At 40.1% G+C, this 22,542-nt stretch overlaps 1 protein-coding gene across 1 annotated transcript; it reads left to right on the top strand.

Annotated features, from left to right (window-relative positions):
• Positions 1-2,165: 2,165 nt before the first annotated feature.
• LOC128093696 (putative 1-phosphatidylinositol 3-phosphate 5-kinase) lies at positions 2,166-22,490 on the top strand (the record flags this gene model as incomplete). The annotated part of the gene is made up of 3 exons (XM_052711354.1): positions 2,166-2,841; positions 20,349-21,080; positions 21,135-22,490. Coding segments are annotated over 3 exons (2,232 nt in total), but the record flags the coding sequence as incomplete, so codon positions are not given.
• Between the last annotated feature and the right edge of the window lie 52 nt (positions 22,491-22,542).

A 22,542-nucleotide genomic window follows, 5' to 3' on the forward strand; every position in this document is an offset into this window, starting at 1 on the left:
GCAAGAAGGTGGCTGCTGAAAATGGGGAGGCAAATGATGGAGAGAAGAAAGATCCAGCAAAAGACGAGTACGGTTCGCAGAAGGAATCGAAACAGGATGCGTTAATTTTCGACTGTATTTTTAAGTACGGTAAAGATTTGCATAATAAATAACTAATTGCGAAATTTGCTCGTTACGTCAAGCCGCTGCGTACCAAGTGCTGGCTCATCTGGTTCAGTTAGGCTACGAAAGCGCCTTCTCGATGACCTCGGTGACAAGCTTCATCGCTTTTAACGAAATCGCTTTTTCTGCCTAAAAATCTCGCGAGAATTTAGAGCCACACAATATTAATACAGAAAAGTATTCCGGGACACTTCGAAACTGGAAATTAAATCTTGCTGGAAACTTTAGTCGCCAAATTGGACGGTGAAAGCGATTCTATTCATGAATAATGTTAAATACAATTTTATATTTTTTATCTATATCGATTGGTTCAAATTATTGTTGGAGACGATGAACTCACTAGAGGAAAAATCTCCTGTTCTGACTTTAAATTGGACAAAGCAAATCTATGTCTTTGGCATGGCGTTTTTCATTTGATCAGATTTAAGGAAAACAACCATGCTCATGCTCATGCTCATGAACATTTTTAAGAAAAACAGAGAATTTAAAATATTGAAGAGATACGTTGTTTTCAAATGATAATTAAGGATTAGATAAGCATTTTTCAAATGTTTGGCAAGGATGGCTGTCAATACCACGATGTCACTAATACATGTACATCGATGACGTCAACAATGATGGTCATCAAACCAACACCACTGCATCGCACTAATACATAAGCACTCAGATTGCCTTCACGTTTCACCTTAATATGTTGGGATGTCTTTGGTCATCCTAGGACTCCCTGAAGTTAAGATATTTGGGTCACTGTAACAAGAAAAAGGTCGACGATTTTTAACCGCGCATCATAACCGCAAAGATTCAGTGAGTATGGCAGACTGTATTGCTGTTATGTTGGTATGTTCTGGACCATTCCAGGGAGTCCTTGTAACAGCCGTAGACCTACAGATCATAACTCCAGGGATCCCGTTTCGTAATGATCTGCTGACCAACATTCTGCCATTAAAATTTCTGCTAATTATTTTCTGCTTTTTATTTTTCCAATGATAAACTCTCTGCCATTTAACTTCTCTGTCTTTTACATTTTTCTGCGTTTGATTTTCGGCTCTTTGATTAATTCTGCCATTGAATTTTTTGCCAAATAGTTTTCTGCTTTTCTGCAATTTATATATTCTGCTGTTTTTCGATCTAATTTGCCACGTGATTTTGGCAAACAATTATCTGCCAATTGACCCAACCCCGCCTTGAGTTATTATTGTGTTTCAGTTGTTGTTGTTCTGCAATGCTTCGGCCAATGGTCCTGATTTCTCCAAGAAGACTCATTCGAACTGCTCATGCTCTACATGCTCTGATGTATTTCTACACTTTGTCACTTCCACACCAATCGCTACTGAATGCCCCTTTTCGCTCTACCCCTTACTCCAAACGGTTGCGCTATGTCGCTCAAAGCTGACTCAAAATAGCTGCGATCGGCTATGTATCGATCATTTATTAAATTGGTTATTATCAATGCTATCAATATTATTTTGCAATTTTGTTGATAACACAACATCAAAGACACATTTGTCAGCAATTTCCACCATGCCAAATTAAAATTGAAGGCAAACTTTGGTAGTGCAGGCCAAAAGAACGCTGCACTGGTATTTTGCTAGGGTACGTTCGATTGAGGGCTAGTTCCGCACTGAGTGCCGCACTCAGAGCTGTCAAAGTGTTTCTTTGAAGAAATTCGCGCGAGTTTTGCCGCCATCTTAGAACTAAAACTCTAGTGCTGCACTAGATTTGTTTTTCAGTTTCATGCGAGTTTCACGCACACTTACAAATGATGTTCGATTGAACCAAAGTGGAAACAACGAGTGCGGCACTCAATGCCGCACCGGCTCTTCAAACTGACGTTCCATTAGATTCTCTCCTCTCTGAATATATTCGATTGTGACTCGGGGCAGCGGACGGAGTAGGCAAAGAAATCCATGAATTATTTGTATCGCTGGAAGAATCAATTGACCAACTAGCCAGCAGCCAGTCGGCATAGATTCATTCGGCGATAATAAGTGAGAGATTTCTGATCTTTGAACGGAAAATCAGGACTCTTGGCCTCGGATGATTTGTCAGGTAAAATTGATATAAGTATTATTTTTACAGGCGATTTAAAAGTTTGTACCTACTGCTCAAAGGTCATTCTCACATATTTGAAATCGATAAATACCACTACTGATATTAAGTCAGATTTTAGAGCATTACAGGAGGATCTTTCCAATAAATTGTCGGTTATACCTCAGAACACAAACGACTCTTCTATAGGAAATTTACATCGTCGAAAAGTATCCGTTGGTTACCAGGAAGAACGTTTCGTATCAAGCCATCCTCGAACTATTTCTACCGGGGATAGAAAGTCAATGTTGCAACAATCTAGCTCTTTGCGTTCAATATATGAGGAAATGATAACAGTTCTGCCCCGACAAAATCATGGATTTGAAATTTTGGCTTACCTTTTTAGTTCTCAGAAATCCTCAAATACTCGTCAAGCTGTAGCAATCTTGAACGCAATGATAGAAGCAAATTTTATCATTCCTCCAGCTCCAATAGAATCTTTATCACCGCAAGTTGATGACAGTAACATTGCTGACGACTTCGACGAAAACACTGTCTATACATTCGTAGAACTGGAAGAAATGTATGACATGATACACGATTCGCATTCTGTGTCCCTGAGACGCTCAGAACCCCATAAAAACTCGTTCGGTAAGTATATATACAGCGATTCCACGTGAAACAGGCATTATCCAAATCAAAAGCTCAACTTTTTCAAAAAAATGGCATTGAAGTTCCTTGTCCGAAATGAAAAAATCCAAAACAATGGGGGGGGGGGGGGGGGGGGTATGGTCAAAGGCCGTGTCCGTACATTTTTTTTTAAATTTCCTAAAAAAAAACATTTAAAAACGATTTTTGAAAAAAAAAACTCATTTTTTCAAAAAACCATATTTCCAGAACGCCAGAACCAATGCTAGAGCGTCATATTTCAAAAGTAAGTTTATTGTAATTGATTGTTTATTTGTGACGAGAGCCTGTTAGTTTACAACTTCGTAGAGCTTTTAAGGAAATATGTGTTAAGGTCCGAAAAAACAGATGAATATTTCAAAAAAAATATACCAATTTCATTTGATGATTCATAGGTCTCGGGACCAGAGTTCGGAAAACCATTCACACTCCAAATCGAGTAGGCTTCCTCACAGCAAACACTATCGATACTCACCGTGAGTGCGAGGGCTGAGTAAATTTACTCATATTTGAGTAAAATGTGGGAGTGAGAAAAAGAAAAAAAATGTGGGTGTGAGTAGGCCGTTTCCAACAATTTGTTATTTACAAAATCAATGACCATTAGGGTGACAAGAAAAAATGAAAATTTTGGAAAATCTGAAGAGATACCCCCTGGATCGATTCTTTAGGTAATAATAAGTTACTGTGCCAATTTAGAGTCAAATCGGTTAAGGCTAAGGGGTCGGAAACTCGAGTTCATGCGTCGTTTTTACGGATTAGTTCTCCTTTTACTCTGATCTTATTTTTCGATAATTATAAATATAACGTGGAAGATAGTACTACCTATACAGCAATTCCCCACGAAAACAGCATGGAAAAAAACAAAAGTGCTCGGATCGGGCTAAAAATTTTTCTGAGGGTTCCCTGGCCGAAATAATTAGACCCGTACTTTTTTGTTTGGCCATTAGGGTGACCTACGCCGTGTTAGGGTGGTCTGAAAAATGGCCAATTTCGTCGATTTTCGCAAAAACCACTTTTTTCGAAAAATCATTACTCCTCGTCATTTCAACCGATTTCAATTGTCTTATACGCAAATGAAAGGTGATAAGTTGGCCTTTCAAAGAAAAATATTAAGAAGTTTCAAAAATCTTGCCTAACATATGAAAAAGGCGTATGAAATATTAAAATGCCGTTTTGACGGTGTCTGGACCAAAGAGCCTATGTCTGGAAATATTTTTATCGGATTCCCCGGACATTTTTACATAACATACTAAAAAATGGGAGGAGTTCATTAACAGGATTCCGAGATATGATTTTTTGAAAATAAAATCCGTGTTTTTCGACGCGCCGCGCGCAAAAACCGGAAAATGACAAAATCGGCAAAAAATCAACTTTTTTCACTAAAACTGCGATAACTTTAAAATTTCAGCGATGACCTATAGATGTTATGGTACCAATTTTTTTGTAATTAAAAGACGCAACTTTTGGTACCCAGACATGTATAGGTCATCGCTGAAATTTTTAAGTTATCGCAGTTTTAGTGAAAAATGTTGATTTTTTGCCGATTTTGTCATTTTCGCGTTTTTGCGCGCGGCGCGTCAAAAAACACGGATTTTATTTTCAAAAAATCATATCTCGGAATCCTGTTAATGAACTCCTCCCATTTTTTAGTATGTTATGTAAAAATGTCCGGGGAATCCGATAAAAATATTTCCAGACATTGGCTCTTTGGTCCAGACACCGTCAAAACGGCATTTTAAAGTTTCATACGCCCTTTCCAAATGTTAGGCTAGATTTTTGAAACTTCTAACTATTTTTCCTTGAAAGGCCAACTTATCACCTTTCATTTGCGTATAAGACAATTGAAATCGGTTGAAACGGCGAGGAGTTATGATTTTTTGAAAAAAGTGGTTTTTGCGAAAATCGACGAAAATGGCCATTTTTCAGACCACCCTAACACGGCGTAAGTCACCCTAATGGCCAAACAAAAAAATACGGGTCTAATTATTTTGGCCAGGGAACCCCCAGAAAAATTTTGAGTCCGATCCGAGCACTTTTGTTTTTTTCCATGCTGTTTTCGTGGGGAATTGCTGTATAACGACTTCGGCTTAAAAATGTACCAATCATAAAAATGCACCATTCGTGATAGTGTCACTTTATTAATAACTGCTCGAAACGAAATTGTAAGTTACTTTGTTCGTAATTTTGTCGGTCTCGTAGATCACTATTTTCGGAACATTTCGTCATAAAATCCCGCAACACGATGAAATCATTGCAAACCTCACTATAAAGTTTTGATATAATTTAATCGGAAACCACAGAAAATACAATTTGATATATTGCTTAAATAGCAATAGGAGTAAAAAGCCCTTCTCACAGCGTCGTGGCTCGGAAGGCACGCCGACGGGGGAATGAATGATAATTTGGCGCCGCGTTCGAATTAAAACTATTTCTAAATAAATGATTGTGTGTCTTACAGCAGCCGGCTGCCTAAGACCTATAAATTTGCAACTGATAAACAAATTGCTTATGGTCGCATCACCTACCACGGTGAATCCTGACCTCATACCCATCTCACTAACCCCTCAAAACTCATGTGATACTTTGTCGGAGACGCAGTCGATTTAGCGGTCCCATCACTCAAGTATCGGACTAACATTCCCATCCACTTCCCCGTGTCTTACCACTGGTCGTGGCCGGCGTCGGTATTGATCAGCATGACAGGGACCTTTGAAAATTGCGAAGGGGTGATGATTGGTTCCTACTTTTCATCTGTGGTCCACGGAGCAATTTTTTGGGGTCCTGGTCAACAACGAAGTAGCAGCTACGGGTAGACACCAATGTTATGCTAAATCGGTTAAGGCTAAGGGGTCGCTTTTTATCGTTGAAGTTTATATGGGGAAAATCGCTAAAATGTATGGGGAAAAACAACGCTTCAGGATTTTGGCAGCAGGTGGCGCAGGTCTCGCCCAAAATTGTCCAAGTGTGAGATTCTTGTAGGAAATTTAATTTCCTGCAACTTTGTCGAAGGGTGCAAGAAGATCCGACTTGATCCTGATGAATAACTCATGCGCAATGCGATGAAAAGAAATTGGCTTATATACTTGAAAGAATATAAGGGGTATATAAGAAGTACATAAAAAATATTTTTTACTAGAAAAATCATCAAAAATCAGGATCAACTCGGATCGTTTTGCACCCTTCAACAAAGTTGTAGGAAATTAAATTTCCTACAAGAATCTCACTCTTGGAAAATTTTGGGCGAGACCCGCGCCACCTGACAGAAAAATATTAAAACGATGTTTTTCTGCATACAGTCATCCCACATATTCGGAACACCCACAAATTCGGAACACTTTTGTGGTAATTTGTCAATAGGATGCCAAATGCAACTTTTCTGTCGACCCTGCTATTTTTAGGACCTTTATTTGTACATTATCTTGCTATTCCACTAGTAAAAGTAGTACTTTTTCAACAAAAAACTGCATTTCAAGATTATTTTATCCAGAGCAGCAAATACTGCCTCCAAATTGCCTGTTCCATGATTGTGGGATGTTATTGTGCCTCCCACAATTGTGGAACACCTGAATTTAACTGATATTTTCACAAAAAAGTTATCAGACCATTCATAAAACATTACTAAGCATGTGTTTTATTGGTTTCAGAGTGTGAAGTAAGAAAAAAGTGTTCCGAATTTGTGGATTTCAAGGGTCAATGTTTTTCTTCAAAAACTTGCTATAAAACGTAAAAATGTACAGCCGGTCTATACATCAATCGAAAGATCGCAAGAAAAGCTTTCACATGAAGGTAAAAGCAAATCATTATGTTCAATTCACGATTTTCTATGATTTGTTGAACATTGGCCGATCTGTAAACCGTTCCGAATATGTGGGATGACTGTACATTTTTGTGATTTTCCCCATATAAACTTCAACGGTAAAAAGCGACCCCTTTTCCTTTACCGATTTGGCTCAAAATTTGCACAGATACTTATTTTTGCCAAAGGAATCGAATCAGAGGGTATCCCTGATGTAATTTTTTTTATTGTCACCCTAATGACCATATCAATCCAAAATCATACGTCTTTATCAATCGGTTGTACATTCTAGGTAGGGTCAATGTCTATAGATCCGAAGGTTCTGTGTTGGTGTGGTATAAATATATAATTCCCTTATTTAATGAAACCGCAGCTCATGTCGTCCTCGGACTATTTCATCTACTATCCTCTTCCTTCCGCTCGGCGGCAGCGACAGACACTGCACCAACGGACGACATCGAGGACAGCTTCTCGCGGCCGGAAGCGATCAGTTTCTCGACGGACTTGCCCTTCAGCTCAATGACCTCCTTGTTGATGCGGGTTGAGTATTTCGAAACCTGCGCAAGTTCGAAACTACGGCGAACGATGTACCACCTTTTGTAGCTACTAGCAACCAAAATTTACCAATTCCTTTCGGAAACTTTCGCGAAAACAAATTTAAAACAAAAAAAAAATGATCGGCATCGCCTCATTTTTGAGCAATAAAAAATCAACGCAAACTTGACAAGCGGGTGTGCGATGGAGACGTAAAACAAATCAATGTTTTCGACAAAGCAGGTTGGGCGCTGTCAAATGTTCGTTGACAAGAGGAATTTAATTCCTTAATACATTAAATGCGCAAATTAAATATATTAAGGTCAGTTTCGCGCCCCTCGTCAATACCCTTTCCAACTGCCCAATGGGCCAAGCTGTTCAGGGTATCTTGCAAGGGTTCTAGCAGATCTTCTTCTTTCTTGGCAGCGATTGAAACCACTGCGTCATCTGCGTACTGTATAAGGGTGCAGTCTCCGGTCAAGCAATCATCGATGTCGTTGACGTAGAAGTTATACATGGATGGACTAAGGCTTGAGCCTTGTGCCAAACCCATGTAACTTATCCGGGTGATTGAAAAATCACCTTGCACAAAGTGCTTTTGAATGGCAACCACCCGGACCTGTCGCCATTCGTGTGGAATTATGTTCTGCTCCACGAACGTGTTGAACAGTTTCAACAGACGCTGCTTGGCGACGTCCGGAAGATTTTTCAGCAAGGTGAACTTGATCTTGTCCGGACCAGGAGCAGTGTTGTTGCCCGTCAATAGTGCTATGGAGAGCTCTACCATCGAGAAGGGAAGATTAGAATCGCTCACATCAACAACGTCGAATGATGGTTGTGTCGGCACCGAGTCCGGACACACCTTCTTGGCGAAATCCAATATCCACTTGTCCGATTTGTCCACACTCTCGTTCGGAACGGAACCTCTACGCATGGCCCTCGCAACGCGCCACAGAGTGCTCATGGACGTATCTGCTGGTAGTCCTTCAACGAACTCCCGCCAGTACAAACGCTTCTTCCGCTGCAGGGTATTACTGTACCTGCGATCAAGAGCTCTGTACTTTTGGAAGTTCGCTCGGGATCCATACTTGCAGAAGTGCACATAAGCTACAGACCTGGCCGCCGAAAGATCCGTACACTCCTTGTCCCACCAGGGAAGTGGAGGGTGCGTTCGGATGTATGGTCCCGGAACGGGTTTCGTCTGAGTTTGTAACGCACTGTCATAGATCAAATTAGCCAGAAACGCATATTCTTCAAGCGGTGCCAACTCAGCTCGCAACTCAACTCCAATGGAGACTGCCTCCGCGTACTGTTTCCAGTCGATATTTCGCGTCAGATCCTAAGGCATCTCCACCGTTGTCGATTGCTGTGGGCCATGGATAACCAGAATAGCGATCGGCAAATGATCACTGCCAAGAGGATCTTGAGGCACGTTCCAGTCACAAAGAACTGCCAGACTGTTGGAACAGAGCGACAAGTCGATGGCACTCGCCTTCGTACCGGACGTGGTTGGCGTTGGTGGTGTTGCAATCCGCGTAACTTGCTTGTCCCTGTTTAGGAGGGTCATCTGGAAGTCGTCGCACAGTTCATGAATCAGATATGCTTGAGAGTCTGTTTTGTGACTTCCCCACTCGGTGCTGTGAAGATTAAAGTCACCCAGAACCAGTCGCAACAGCTTAAGCATACCCCACAACTTTTGTCGAGTTAACGACACCTGTGGGGGAACGTAGACGGACACAATGCAAATGTCCAGTCCTCTGATCGTGGCCTGTACTGCGACTGCTTCGATTCCTCCTAGCTTCGGGAGCGTGACCTTTCTAAAAGTGTGGCATTTCCTGACCCCAATCAGTACGCCTCCACCTCTATTTGGCCCTGCCCTGCTCTCTGTGATGATGTTGTACCTATCCCCGGAAAGCTGGTGTCTCATCTCCGATAAGAAACGTTTCGCTCAGCGCAAACACATCACAGTCCCGTTCGAATGCGAATTGTTGAAAATCGTTTAACTTGGGGGTTAAACTTCTACAATTCCATTGTAGAAAGGAGATGCCGTTTTTCGTTGTTGGTGTATTACCCATCAAAGGAAATGAACGACAAGAGGGGCATCGTACTAGCAAGCTGTAACCCGATGTGTCTAGCGAGAGGCTCAAACCGCTTTATGATTAAACGCGTTGGTTCACTCACAAAAGAGCCCAGCCATTCCACGATTGTGGAAAAAGGAAGGACTCCTTTGAAGGCATCGGTGATCGGATTCGGTTGAGGAACCGATTTTTGGAGGATCTTTGGCATCTTGGGAATGGGTTTTAGCGGCTTGAGAGGTATCGGTGCCGGCTTCGGAGCTGGCTTACCCGACGGACCGAAAGGAAAATCCTCCTCGAAGTTCAACGAGTCACTTTCCTTACCCTTGCCGCCAGCGGCTTTTCTGAACTTGGAAACCTTGTTGCGCTTCGGATTTGACCCGGAAGAGTCACTTTCCTCGTCTCTCTGGAAGAGGACTTCCACATCGGATTCCTCGTCCCCCGAATCTTCGTCCGCCAAAGAAGCGAAGCGTTTGGGTGGGTCACCGACTAAGGATTTCCGCGAAGGACTTCTGGGAGCGTTCCCTCAAGGATCGCTTCATCTTGTCCTCACGCTCCTTGTAATTTGGGCACTGCCGAGTTTTGTGCGGTTCCCCGCCACAAAGCAGGCATTTTTCAGCCTGTTTTGGCATTCCACGTCCTTATGGGGACCGGCGCACTTTGAGCACTTGCTCTTGTTGCTGCAGTAGGTCTTGGTGTGTCCCAACTGATGGCAGTTTTCGCAGCTCATCACTCGCGGAACGTACAATCGAACTGGAAGCCGAAGCTTGTAAAGCTCAATGTAGTCCGAAGAGCTGACCCGGCAAAAGTCACCCGGAACGAAGAAATGAACTTCTTCTGGTCACCCTCAATGGTAACGTTGCCCAATTGCCGGCATTCGAGAACCTCCACCGAGGCAGTTTGGGGATCTTGAAGCGTCCCACAGCGTTTGCTATGTCCCCCAGAGTTAAACCATCGTCCGTAACCACTCCGTCGATCTCGACTTTGTGGGCCGGAATCCAAACACGGTACTCAATGCTGAACCGAACCGAGTAACGATCTGATTAGCTTGCACCGCGGAGTTCACGATCACGCGGAGTTCACGATGTTCAGCTTGATACATTCGACCACCCCAGGATAGTGCTTCTGCAAATCCTTGGTGATCTGTACAAAGTTTAGCGGTTTCTGTTTGGGCTGGAAGAAGACCACCCATTCCGTTTGCGATCCCTCTTGATACAGACGAGGACGAGGAATCGGTTTGTGAGAATCAGGATTCAGGGGCGGGGAGGGATTTGGATCCGGATTCGGCACCGGTGTTGGAGGAGGAATTGGATCTGGATTGGGAGGAGGAATCGGGTCTGGAGTCAATGGAGGAATTGGTGGTTGAGGGGGAACCGGATTCGGATCTGGTTTAGGACGCTTTCGCTTCGTCCTCTTAGACCCGTCCGAGGATCCCTCTTTATCACCAGCATCCTTATCCTTCAGAAAGTGGTCCCTGTTGGTAGTATTTGAAGGAACTCCCGAAACAGAGTCCTCCATTTCCACGTCCTCGTCACCCACATGTAACCTATGGTATTTGCATCCCAAGATTAGTGCGATCATTTGTTCCGCGGCACGTTACGGAGGGAGCACTTGAGAAGGCTTGCGAGCAGAACGACCTATTAGCGTAGCTGTCCAGCCCCTACGGACGCTACCAACGCTGCACCGCTAGTTGCGCTAGTCACCGCTAGGAGCGCACGAGATCATCGCAAACGGCCGCCTTGTGTAGCGGCGATGATCAGGACGATGGGACGATGGGACAAAGGAGTCCAGAAGGGGGAGGTTGAGGATCGCTGGGAAAACCCCGCCATTGCAACGGTCACTTTGACTGGTATTTTGAAGAGGACTGTCGATATCTGTGAAAATCGCCGTTACGTACGTGAAGTTTTGTGAAAGTGAAGAGGAAGATCCGGTAGACGCCATCCCGGAGGAAAGCCGTCCGACGATCGGAGATCCGGACGCAAGCAGGAGGAGCCTGCGTTGATTTGTGGACATCCAGGTAAATGTCGTTGCTTCCCCGATCTATCGCCGTCCAACCTCCCTTCGCCATCGCTAATTTCCGTCTAATTGTGCCCACAGAACCCCTCGGTGTTCGTACGCTTCGCGTACAGGCCGGCGCAGACGCATCCGTTCGCCGTAAGCCACCCGACACCGGCGGTATTCCCCGCGCGGTACCCAGTACCGCCGAGCACGATCGCTCACGCACGAGGATCGCCCGCGACTCCGCCATTTTGGTCTGCGGACCAACCGTCGCGAGATAAGACGCCAGCCTCGCCAGCCGTTACACCAACCGACGCCGGAAACCAGGCAGACCGGTGGGTTCGTCCGCCGTAGTCCCAGAGTCCGTCAACACACTCGGGAACGTCGAGGCAGGTGGCGCAGAAGAGGGTCGAGTACGAGCAGCAGCTGACCGCACATAGCAGTGCGTGAGACGACCAACTCGTGGTCGCAGTACGAGAGAGAGGAAGACGTGTCCCGCCCCGGTTGACCGAGTCCCGGAGGTCGGTGGAGGTGTGTAGCCGTTGTTCCAGGAACGCGAGCTGAGAGTGGAGAGAAAGCGGAAGCAGCAGTTCCGGAAAGGGCCCGAAGAAGAAGGAAGAAGGACGTGTGAGGTAGGAGTAGTTTTTAAGAAAGTGGGAGAACGAGGAACGGTACTACGCAGCTTGGCTGCCAATAAATGTTTGTAACCGGAATAAAGTGGGTTTGTTTTATCCGTAGGTCCAATCGAGTGTTTCCCTTTTCGATTCCGGATTATCATGCCGACCCTGAGGCAAAAAGGGGGGTCTCACTAATGCTGGGGTAGCCCACCATTTGTTACACTTGGCGCCCAACTAGAAATTAGTTTAACTGTTTCGTGTTTGGGTTCACTTGAGAACTTTAAACGATTTGCTCACTTCTCTGGGAAAACGCCCATTATTCAGGCGCAAAAGTTGTCTAATCGTCAAAATACAAACAGAAGCGACGCTAATATTTAAATTTTTGAGTTCCGAGGAGAGGGTTGGGAAGTCTACGTGAGGAGGAACGACCACCAGACATTGACAAAGTAATTGGTTGGAGATTTCTCAAAATTTTGTTTGAATTCCGGAGTAGAAATCGTATCGGTGGAGTGTCGTTTCCTTCGGACAAGTTGAGTGAAAACTCCAGGCAAAATAAGTGATTTATTCCCCGTACAAAAGTACGATTACAAAAGTTTCGACACACACTAGTTTTTTTTACAATTATTCGCTATTTGCTCATTCATTCAAGAGCGTAATTCAATTCTAGGCTTTTTTCAATTCATTGTTGATCCGTTGGTGTTCATCAATGAACAGTTTCATTCACTAGGTTATCAAACTATCTCAGTTAGCGAATCAATTTTAGGTATTTTTTTAAATTTGTAGTTGTGATTGCTCATTTCTAGTATTTTTTAAAATAAATTTTCTTTTTAATTACAAGATCTTTGATTTTCCTTGCACGCAAGATGGATATGGTTCATTTGTTGTCACTGTATCGCGGGATTTTTTTTTGCCCAATGGGCATTGGGTTAAGTTCACTATCTTTTGTGATGTACCCTGGTTACTGTTCATACTACAAATTACTCGAATCCATTGGATCGGAAGACGAGGGGTTATTTTGCAGACATGGTTTATCCCAATTCGGCGCAATACAGTCGATGAACTGTATGACCTTCTTGGGATGGGTGTGGTGCCATACATCGTACGGCGTAAGAAGGTGCGATCCAAAGAACCGCAGCCTTCGAGACACAAGTGCTCCGCAGAGGCAGAGTAAATGTACCGAGCTTTCCAGCTCAGTTAAACAAAAACGATAGAGGTTGTTAGGCCACCTTCCGATTTTGTGTAGGTGATATCTGGCAGGACAATGTCCTGTTAGAAGCCCTACGAGTATTCGTAGTTCCCTACTGTTTAAGCCAAGAAGTTTCCTGGCAATTGGAGGACTTGGAGTGATAAAAGTTTTAGCTTGTCTCAATCCTCGCATCTCGCCCCAGATTGAAGCGATTTGCGATTGTCCCCAATTAGTTATATCTTGCTTCACGGCACTTTTTGAGATTCCAAGGAACGGCTCGGGACCCACGAAGATGTTTGATGATCCTTGTCTGGCAAGTTCATCAGCCATGTCGTTGCCTTCAATGCCGCAGTGCCCTGGGACCCAAAACAATATGACTCTGTTATGCCGAGAAGCAAGTTCCCTGAGGGAAGCGACGCACTCCCAAACAAGTTATGATTCGCATTTAGAGGATTTTAATGCCAATAGTGCAGCTTGGCTATCCGAGAAAATACAGATTTTTGCGTGTCTATAATTTTAATACACGTCCTCGCACAGATGTGTATGGCATACACTTCTGCTTGAAAAATGGTAGGCCACTTTCCCATAGATATGGTTTCCCTGGTTCGAGGACCGAAGACTCCAGCTCCAGTAGAAGTGCCCATTTTTGAACCATCCGTAAAGAAACGAATAGTTCCTTCCGGAAGTGTAGGTCCTCCATTACTCCACATTTGGCGATTTGTTTCAATCACCTCATATGGAATGTCCATGTTGGGCCTCACCTCCATGCAGTCCGAGACTGAAGTTGCAAGGGGGGAAATGTCAAAAACCTTCACGATCCGCGAGTGACCCGTCCCGAGCAGGGGTAAATAACACGGGAATACCAAATTTTGGTATTACTTGGGCAAATAACAGGGACCAAAATGTGCCCTTGGTTGCCCAGTAATAGATGGTAAAATACCATGAAATCATACCAAAGTCTTGTATGTGGAAGGGCACAACAATACCAAACCATGTTATTCCAAGGGTAAAATAATACCTCAAAATAAAACCATTTCAATACCAAGTTGAGGTCTTCTGGATTTTTGAACATTGCTTGAATACCAAAACTTGGTATTGCCATGGTTTAATTTTTAGGTATTCCCGCGCCCTTGGAAAATCAGATTTTGGTATTCCTATGGTCTTCCAAATACATGATTTTGGTATGATTTCATGGTATTTTACCATCTATTACTGGGCAACCAAGAGCACATATTGGTCGCTGGTATTTGCACAAGAAATACCTAAATTTGGTATTTTCATACCATTTTTAGTGCAACAGTTGCAGTTAGTGAAAAAACGGAAATGAGCCATATGCAACAGCCAAATCTACTCACCTGATGATTCCATGTTGTTCTTAGTGATATTCTTCACCACATTGAATGCATTTGTCATTGTTGAACGGCCTGTGCTTGAAGTTCTTGAAGATTCTGAAAAATAACAAGATTGAAAAATAAGTGTTATTAAAATGAAACTGGATTGAAATTCACCAAAATTCTATAATCTGTCGATTAACTCGTTTTTCAAAGTATTTGGTTATCCCAACTTAGAGAAATTTCAACGCTTAAAAAAAATCTTAGTGAGTATATAAAAAAAATTGAAAATCAGCTTTAACATTTTTGGGTTTCAAGTCATTTTAGCGCAAAATTAATTATCTCATCAAAATTTATAAAAAAAAATCCCATAGTTTCAGAGGAATTTGATGAAACCTTTCAATACCAAAATAATACCAAAATGTGGCATCCTGACTTAGAAATTTTTCCACAATGTCAAGTCATTTCTTTAGGGGGTATATCAAAAATGTTTAAAATCAAGTTTGAAATTTCCGGTTTTCAATGGAAGCATTCGCTTTGAGACATCATTTTAGCGCAAAATTAATTATTTTGTCAAAATTGGTCAAAACTTTCCCATAGTTTCAGAGGAATTTGATAAAACATTTTAATACCAAAATAATACCAAAATGTGCCAACCTGACTTAGAAAATTTTCCACAATGTCAAGTCATTTCTTTAGGGGGTGTATCAAAAATGTTTGAAATCAAGTTTGAAATTTCCGGTTTTCAATGAAAGCATTCGCTTTGAGACATCATTTTAGCGCAAAATTAATTATTTTTGTCAAAATTGGTCAAAATTTTCCCAAAGTTTCAGAGGAATTTGATAAAACACTGTAATACCAAAAGAATACCAATATGTGGTGTTCGACCATTGACAAATTCTGCAATATTGCAATATCAAAACAATACCTTTAATTGGTATGATAGCACATTTTGCTCTTGCATAATCCTTAAGACAAATTTTAAAGGGTCCAGGAATACCAAAATTTGGTATTGATACCAGAGAAAGGTATTATTACGCATTTCCCTTGTTATTTACCCATGCTCGGGATGGTCGATCTTCTGCCGGACATTTGAAAAGGTCTTTTGTGTTACGTAAAAACCTAAATTCAAGCAAAACATTTTGAATGAACCAATGAGGATTGTAAACCTTCGGTGACGTGAGCAGGATCGACTGTGTGTTTGCAAATCCGGATTTTCCCAATGACATTGTTTTGCTTAAATTATAATTAAAATGGGATTCAATACAGCACACAGAGTTAAAAAAGTTGCATTTTTTTCTGACAAAACAGAATTTTAATAAACTATTGCCAAAACCAAAACCAAACCTAAAAACTAAACTAAACTAAACTATTGGCACTACGCCCCCCGGGGCATGGCCTTCCTCTAACGTGGGATTTCTGCTCCAGCGCCTCTGACGAGACAGGAGAAACCGGGACCAACGTTTTACTTCACCATCCGATAGAAGCTCAGTGGATAAGGCGGGAATCGAACCCGCGTCTCATAGCATCATCGGGACATTCTTCAATTAAGTGCGTTTGGGTCACCTAAACCAACAACAATGTTTATCTCACTTTGCGGCCAGCTATTGTTTTATCGTTTAAGTTTTATTAGAAGGTACCTGTTGTCTCTGATTTTGCAAAACAGTTCCAACACTCAAAGTCAAAGTTAAATAAATAGCATTTTCCCGAGATTAAAAATGTTGCATGATTGCACCCATCCCTCTCGTAACAAAATTCCTAAACAAGTATTCAAGTTTTCAATTTCATATGTCCATGAACGTTTTCACAAAAAAAAAAGAATTTCATAGAGCGTTTTGATGAATTGTTATTTTAGAGACCGGCATGATTTTGATAGTGATTACGTCAAATTCACTTTTGGTATGGTTTCTTCGAATGTCTAATTTGAAAAATTCGTAATATAGAGAAGAATAAATAAAAATAAAAAATTACTGTAAAATTTGTGGTACTGAAAATTCTAATAAATTTGAAGGTATTTTTGAATTCTGTTTCAATGACAATTTAAATAATTTTAAAAGTATTTTTTTTTTAAATTCTGATAATGCAGTCTGTTTTCCAATTCGAACTCATTTTCATTGAGAAAAACATGACATTTTCAAAGTAATAAAATAATGCTATTTATCTAATTATAGTTTACTAATTTTTTAAACTTTTCAAAATTTGTCGAAAACTACTTCATAACGTACTTTGAACACTTATCTACCAAGGTCAACATGGTTTCATACCATTCCGTTTGTATTAAATTCGTATTTTTTATTTTACAATAAAATCATAAACCTATCATAGTCACCCGGCTATCAATGTAATCCAGTTTTAATGTATGTACAACTATTCAAAATATTTTTAAATGAAATGAAAAAAAAAATAATGTAAGAAAAACGTAGGTATTCGGAACTTTTCCTTACTCCTCCAATGACTTTAGCAAGATGCTAGTTTTCTCTTTGTTTACAAATTTACTTTGGCCCAATAACATTGTTTCGCTTGGTATTTATTTGAATGTTAAAATAATTAAAAATGTTAGCTTATATGAATTGTAGGTAGTTTAATTGTTTTTATTAAACAAAAAATACAAAGAAATATTTTTTCCCACAATTTTTTAAATTTAATTTTAAGTCATTTTGACCCAAACTCCTGATATCTTTAATATTCAATCAAATTTGATATTCAAATTAAATGCATCTTCACCAGTATCTTCATTTATTAAACTTAAATTTTATTTCTTTTGGATTTTCTTGTTCAAATGCGCCTTTTTGCAACTATGCCATTTTTGAAGACAAAAACAACAACCAAAACAAATACAAATAATTCAACAAATCGCTGGAAAAATTAGCCACTCGCAGCTCGGGGACTTCTCGAGCACCTATCTTGGCTACTCGACGGATCCCCGATGAACTTTTTCTTTGCTGAATGAACTCGAAGGCTAATTTAGCTTTAGCTTTGCTACCCGCGGTGCGAAAGTTGGGGTGCAAACATGTCGGGAGCAAATCGGATGAACTCTTTTAAAATTTTGAAAATGATATTTTATTGATATACGCAATCAATTTGGACTCATAATGCAATTAGAAGCATGTTCTATCATGCTAAAATATATTTTCGTTGATTTTGATCAACAAAATGGCTAGAATTTGAAAATGAATAAATTAGATCCCCGCGGTGGGCTTGATTCAGTAGCCAAATTAGCTCCCAGCGGTGCGGAAACGTGCATTAGGTACGGAGCAAAGCTAAAACTGGGGATCCAACCGATAGGTTTGCCACGCAATTAGATCTCTGCGGTGGAGATGCCCTAATGGGATTGCAATGAGAAATGGGTAGAATTTTGATGCTATATTTAAATTCTTCGAACAGGCAGGAAAACGAGGTCTTGCTTGGAGAGCCAAAAAATATCAGGTAAAGAAAACTAGAGAAATACTGGAATCGAACTCATGACAGGTAAGGTGCAGACACCATTTTAGCTACCCGTTAACCAACTGAGCTATCAACGCTTGTTGAAAACGAGCTGCGCATCAACATGTTTTAGCTGCAGGCAAATATATCAGGAAATTCAAAAAAAGAGAAACAAACTAAACCAGAACGAGAAAGGCTATAGCCCAGGCAGCGTGGCATTTTTCGTGGGATTTTCGAGGATGCATAATTCCAACTGAATAGGATTCAACACAAATCCAATATTAAAAGGATTTTAGAACGAAGTTCGAATACCACATGCATACCAACATTTTGGTATTGAAATAGTTATTTTATCAAATTTTGTTAATTTGACATTATTTTTTTTTGAGTTTATCGATTATGACGAACAAGGTACACAATGTTAAGCAAAATCCATTCTAAATTTTTAAATTTTTCACGTTAAACCTATTGTTGTCGTAAAGTTAATCGTCTAAATATATAAATGTTTTTCTTATCATTCTCAAATGTATCAACATACTTTTAAGAAATTACACATCATTCAAAATAGTTTTTTTATTAATCACCTTTATTTTATAATATTTTTATTTAAAATACCTATACAATACCAATGTATGGTGTTCCCTAATTTATAGAGATCACAAATGACTTTTTTAGACCAAAATAAAATAGTTGGCTTTAATTTGGAGTAGATTTGCGTTTTTAAGTATGTAAGTAAGTAACAGTATGTCAAAATTCGTCATTTTATTAAAATTTGTCCAATAACAGAACAATACCAAAATTTGGTATAATAACAAAGATTGGTATTAACTTACACTTTAGACATTTTTGCAAGGCCTCGCCAAAACCAAAATTTTGTATTGATACCATTGAATGGTATTATTTTGCATTTCTCGTGTTATTTACCCATGCTCGGGTATTGTTGTCGTAAAGTTAATCGTCTAAATATATAAATGTTTTTCTTATCATTCTCAAATGTATCAGCATACTTTTAAGAATGTTAAACATCATTTAAAATAGTTTTTTTTTTATTAATCACCTTTATTTTATAATATTTTTTTATTTAAAATACCTTTACAATACAGTCATCCCACATATTCGGAACACCCACAAATTCGGAACACTTTTCTGATTATTTGTCAATAGAATGCCAAATGTAGCTTTTCTGTCGACCCTACTATTTTTAGGACCATTATCTTGCTATTTCACTAGTAAAAGTAGTTCTTTTTGAACAAAAAACTTCATTTTAAGACTATTTTATCCTGAGCAGCAAAACACTGCCTCCAAATTGCCTGTTCCATGATTGTGGGATGTTATTGTGCCTTCCACAATTGTGGAACACCTGAATTTAACAGGTATTTTCACAAAAAAAGTTATCAGACCATTCATATAACATTACTAAGCATGAGTTTCATTGGTTCCAGTGTGTGAGGTCATTATTTTGTAGAAAATATGTACTCCTGGAGATAATCAGAGTTTGTTTACATCCGTAAGAAAAAAGTGTTCCGAATTTGTGGATTTCAAGGGTCAATGTTTTTCTTTAAAAACATGATATAAAACGAAAAAATGAACAGCCGGTCTATACATCAATCGAAAGATCCCAAAAAAAGCTTTCACATGTAGGTAAAAGCGAATCATTATGTTCAATTGTCGATTTGCTATGATTTTTTGAACATTGGCCGATCTGTAAACTGTTCCGAATATGAGGGATGACTGTACCAATGTATGGTGTTCCCTAATTTATTAAGATCACAAATGACTTTTTTTTAGACCAAAATAAAATAGTTGGCTTTAATTTGGAGTAGATTTGCGTTTTTAAGTATGTAAGTAAGTAACAGTATGTCAAAATTCGTCATTTTCTTAAAATTTGCCCAATAACAGAACAATACAAAAATTTGGTATAATAACAAAGATTGGTATTAACTTACACTTTAGACATTTTTGCAAGGGCTCGCCAAAACCAAAATTTGGTATTGATACCATTGAATGGTATTATTTTGCATTTCCCGTGTTATTTACCCATGCACGGGGTACTCCCTACTTTGCGCAAAGCGATTCAATTTTATATATAAATTGTATGGGGAAAACATTTTTTTTTATTTTGATATTTCAAAAATCCACGTTTCACGCTGTATTAAAACCGGATTCATATTTGGTTGCTCTATCACTTTCCCGAAGAGAGTATGGTGCTTACTTGTTCCTATAAAAAAAAACAGGGGTTTAAAAACTCGTCTAAAACGTGTTTTTTGCTCGAAAACCACCACCTCTCTTCGAAAAGTTGTAGAGCACCTTTCAGAGCATCCGAACATGAATCCGGTTTTGATATAGCGTAAAACGCGGATTTTAAAAAAATAAAAATTCAAAAAAAATGATTTTTGCCTTACAAATTTATATGGAAAATTGAATCGCTTTGAAATCCGTTAAAAATCACTTCGACCCAATCTCATCCCCACTGACGGAATTTGCTAAAACAAAAACCCTTTATTTTTGTAGACATTTTACCTCCAAGTTCACCAGACACCGGCTACCTTACATCTAATCACCGAATAGAAATAGAAGATCCTCTGTTGTCTTCTTCGGGAGCAAAGGCGTTACTGCAAGCATTTTGCGAACACGAAGAAATCATGCTTCATCAGCTCCTTTCCAAAGAAAACCTGGATCCATCGTGGGCTAAAATTCTGATTCCCATAGCGGCTCGAGTAGCTAACACAGTGAGGCCTAAAATTTGTAGCTCGGTAGATAGCATAGACATTCGTAACCATGTGTTTTTAAAAAAGATCCCCGGAGGTCAGCGTCAAGAGTGTAAATCCCTAGGAGGGGTTGTTTTTACTAAAAATGTTGTCCACAGACAAATGATGTCATATATTGAGAAACCAAAAATTCTGTTGTTACAGTGTGGCATAGCGTATCAAAGAGTCGAAGGAAAATTTGTAAGTTTCGATACTTTGATGTTGCAAGAACGAGACTATCTAAAGAACAAAGTAACAAAGATCCTTAGCCTTGGTCCTAACATCGTTTTGGTTCACAAGAATGTTGCTGGTATTGCACAGGATATGCTGCGAGGCAATGGAATTACACTTGTATTAGATGTCAAACTTTGTGTAATGGAAAGAATATCTCGCTGTTTAGAATGCGATATTTTGACTAGCATTGATTCAAATGTAGGTCAGCCAAAACTTGGAACCTGTGACAAGTTTCATATTAAAACATTCTATGATGAACAAGGTAAACTTGATATGATTAGGTTTGCTCTGTCCGTATTTATTTTTTATATTTCAGGATCTTCCAAAACAATGCTGTGCTTTGTGAAATCATACAGTCCTCGTGGATGTTGTGTCTTGCTCCGTGGAGGTGCTAAGAGCGAATTAATAAAAATCAAGAAAGTTATGTCTTCACTCCTGTATGCCCGATTCAATTGGCGATTAGAATTGTCATACCTATATGACGCATGCGCTCAACCACCATCGCCGCGATCGTGTATTTTTGAAGGCGAAGAATTTAGCCCTCTAGAGGAAACAAATGACTCATTAATAACTCAGCTCAACGCTACTTTATACAAACATATCGATAAACAAAAGATAAAGGTAATGAGTATGGAGAATGTCGACATATTTTCAGATCCACTGCGAGCTGCAATCTCTGAATTATCAGATCAAGAAAATGAACACCAATTTGTAGTTGAGAATCCATTCGATGATCGATTTCGAAATGCGCTAACTAGTACAGTTTTATCAATAAGTCCTTTCATGAATTTTCCCCCACCGTATCTTGAGACAGACAAAGGAAGGAAATGTGAATTACGTCGTTATTTTCCAGAAGAGCTGTATTATTCTAAACAATGGTGTAATCCAACATACGAACAAAATATAGTTGAAATATTTAACACTCGTGCCCAACATGATGTTGAAATATCTTCACTACACAAATTTACGTCATACCGAATAATATCAACATTAGAACACAAGGACGTTCAAATTATGCTAGCAAGTTATCGTGCAATGGGTGGACGTTATCCTAAACATGCTGATAGTAAGTATATATGTTTTTTTATTATGTCCGGATATATGTCCCAAACTCGAAAAGACCAGCCAGGGCAAATCTAAAAAATAATGGTTAATCTAACCAAATGAAAATCAAGCAAAACAATGTCTCCACACCTCGTGCCTAATCATCAAAACTTTGCCAAATTGTAGCATGGTTTCGGTGATCAGCATGTTGGACATGTTCGGTGGGTGATCAAGAAGGCGTGCTTTTAAAAAATAATATAACATGGTGCAAATTTAAATCATTAAATTTGTCCATTTTTCGAACCTCACCCCAGTTCTGACCAGTGGTGTCACGGTTCGCTTATGAGCGTATCATAACCACTCAATCGACGAACCTATCGGGTGAGCGCTTATCGAACGCTCAGAGCGGCGGGTTTGAACGGTTCGCGAACCAAAATTTCGATCATCATTTCTCTGCTCGCTTGCCGCTCCGCTCTGAACGGAGTAAAGAGAGCGTTCAGCGAACGGTTCGCCAACGGAGAATGTAGGCACTGATAGAAAAACTTATTTGTTTTTATTCTTCACTCCCACAAAATCGTTCAAATTTGTTAACGATAAAGTTATCAAGGGATCATAATCCATAAACTACGTGGACACCTTAGAGTAAGGAGGGGGGGGGGGGCTATGGCGATTAACCACGT

Source organism: Culex pipiens, unplaced genomic scaffold (genome assembly GCF_016801865.2).
Source record: "Culex pipiens pallens isolate TS unplaced genomic scaffold, TS_CPP_V2 Cpp_Un0003, whole genome shotgun sequence".
Taxonomy (NCBI): Eukaryota; Metazoa; Arthropoda; class Insecta; order Diptera; family Culicidae; genus Culex; species Culex pipiens.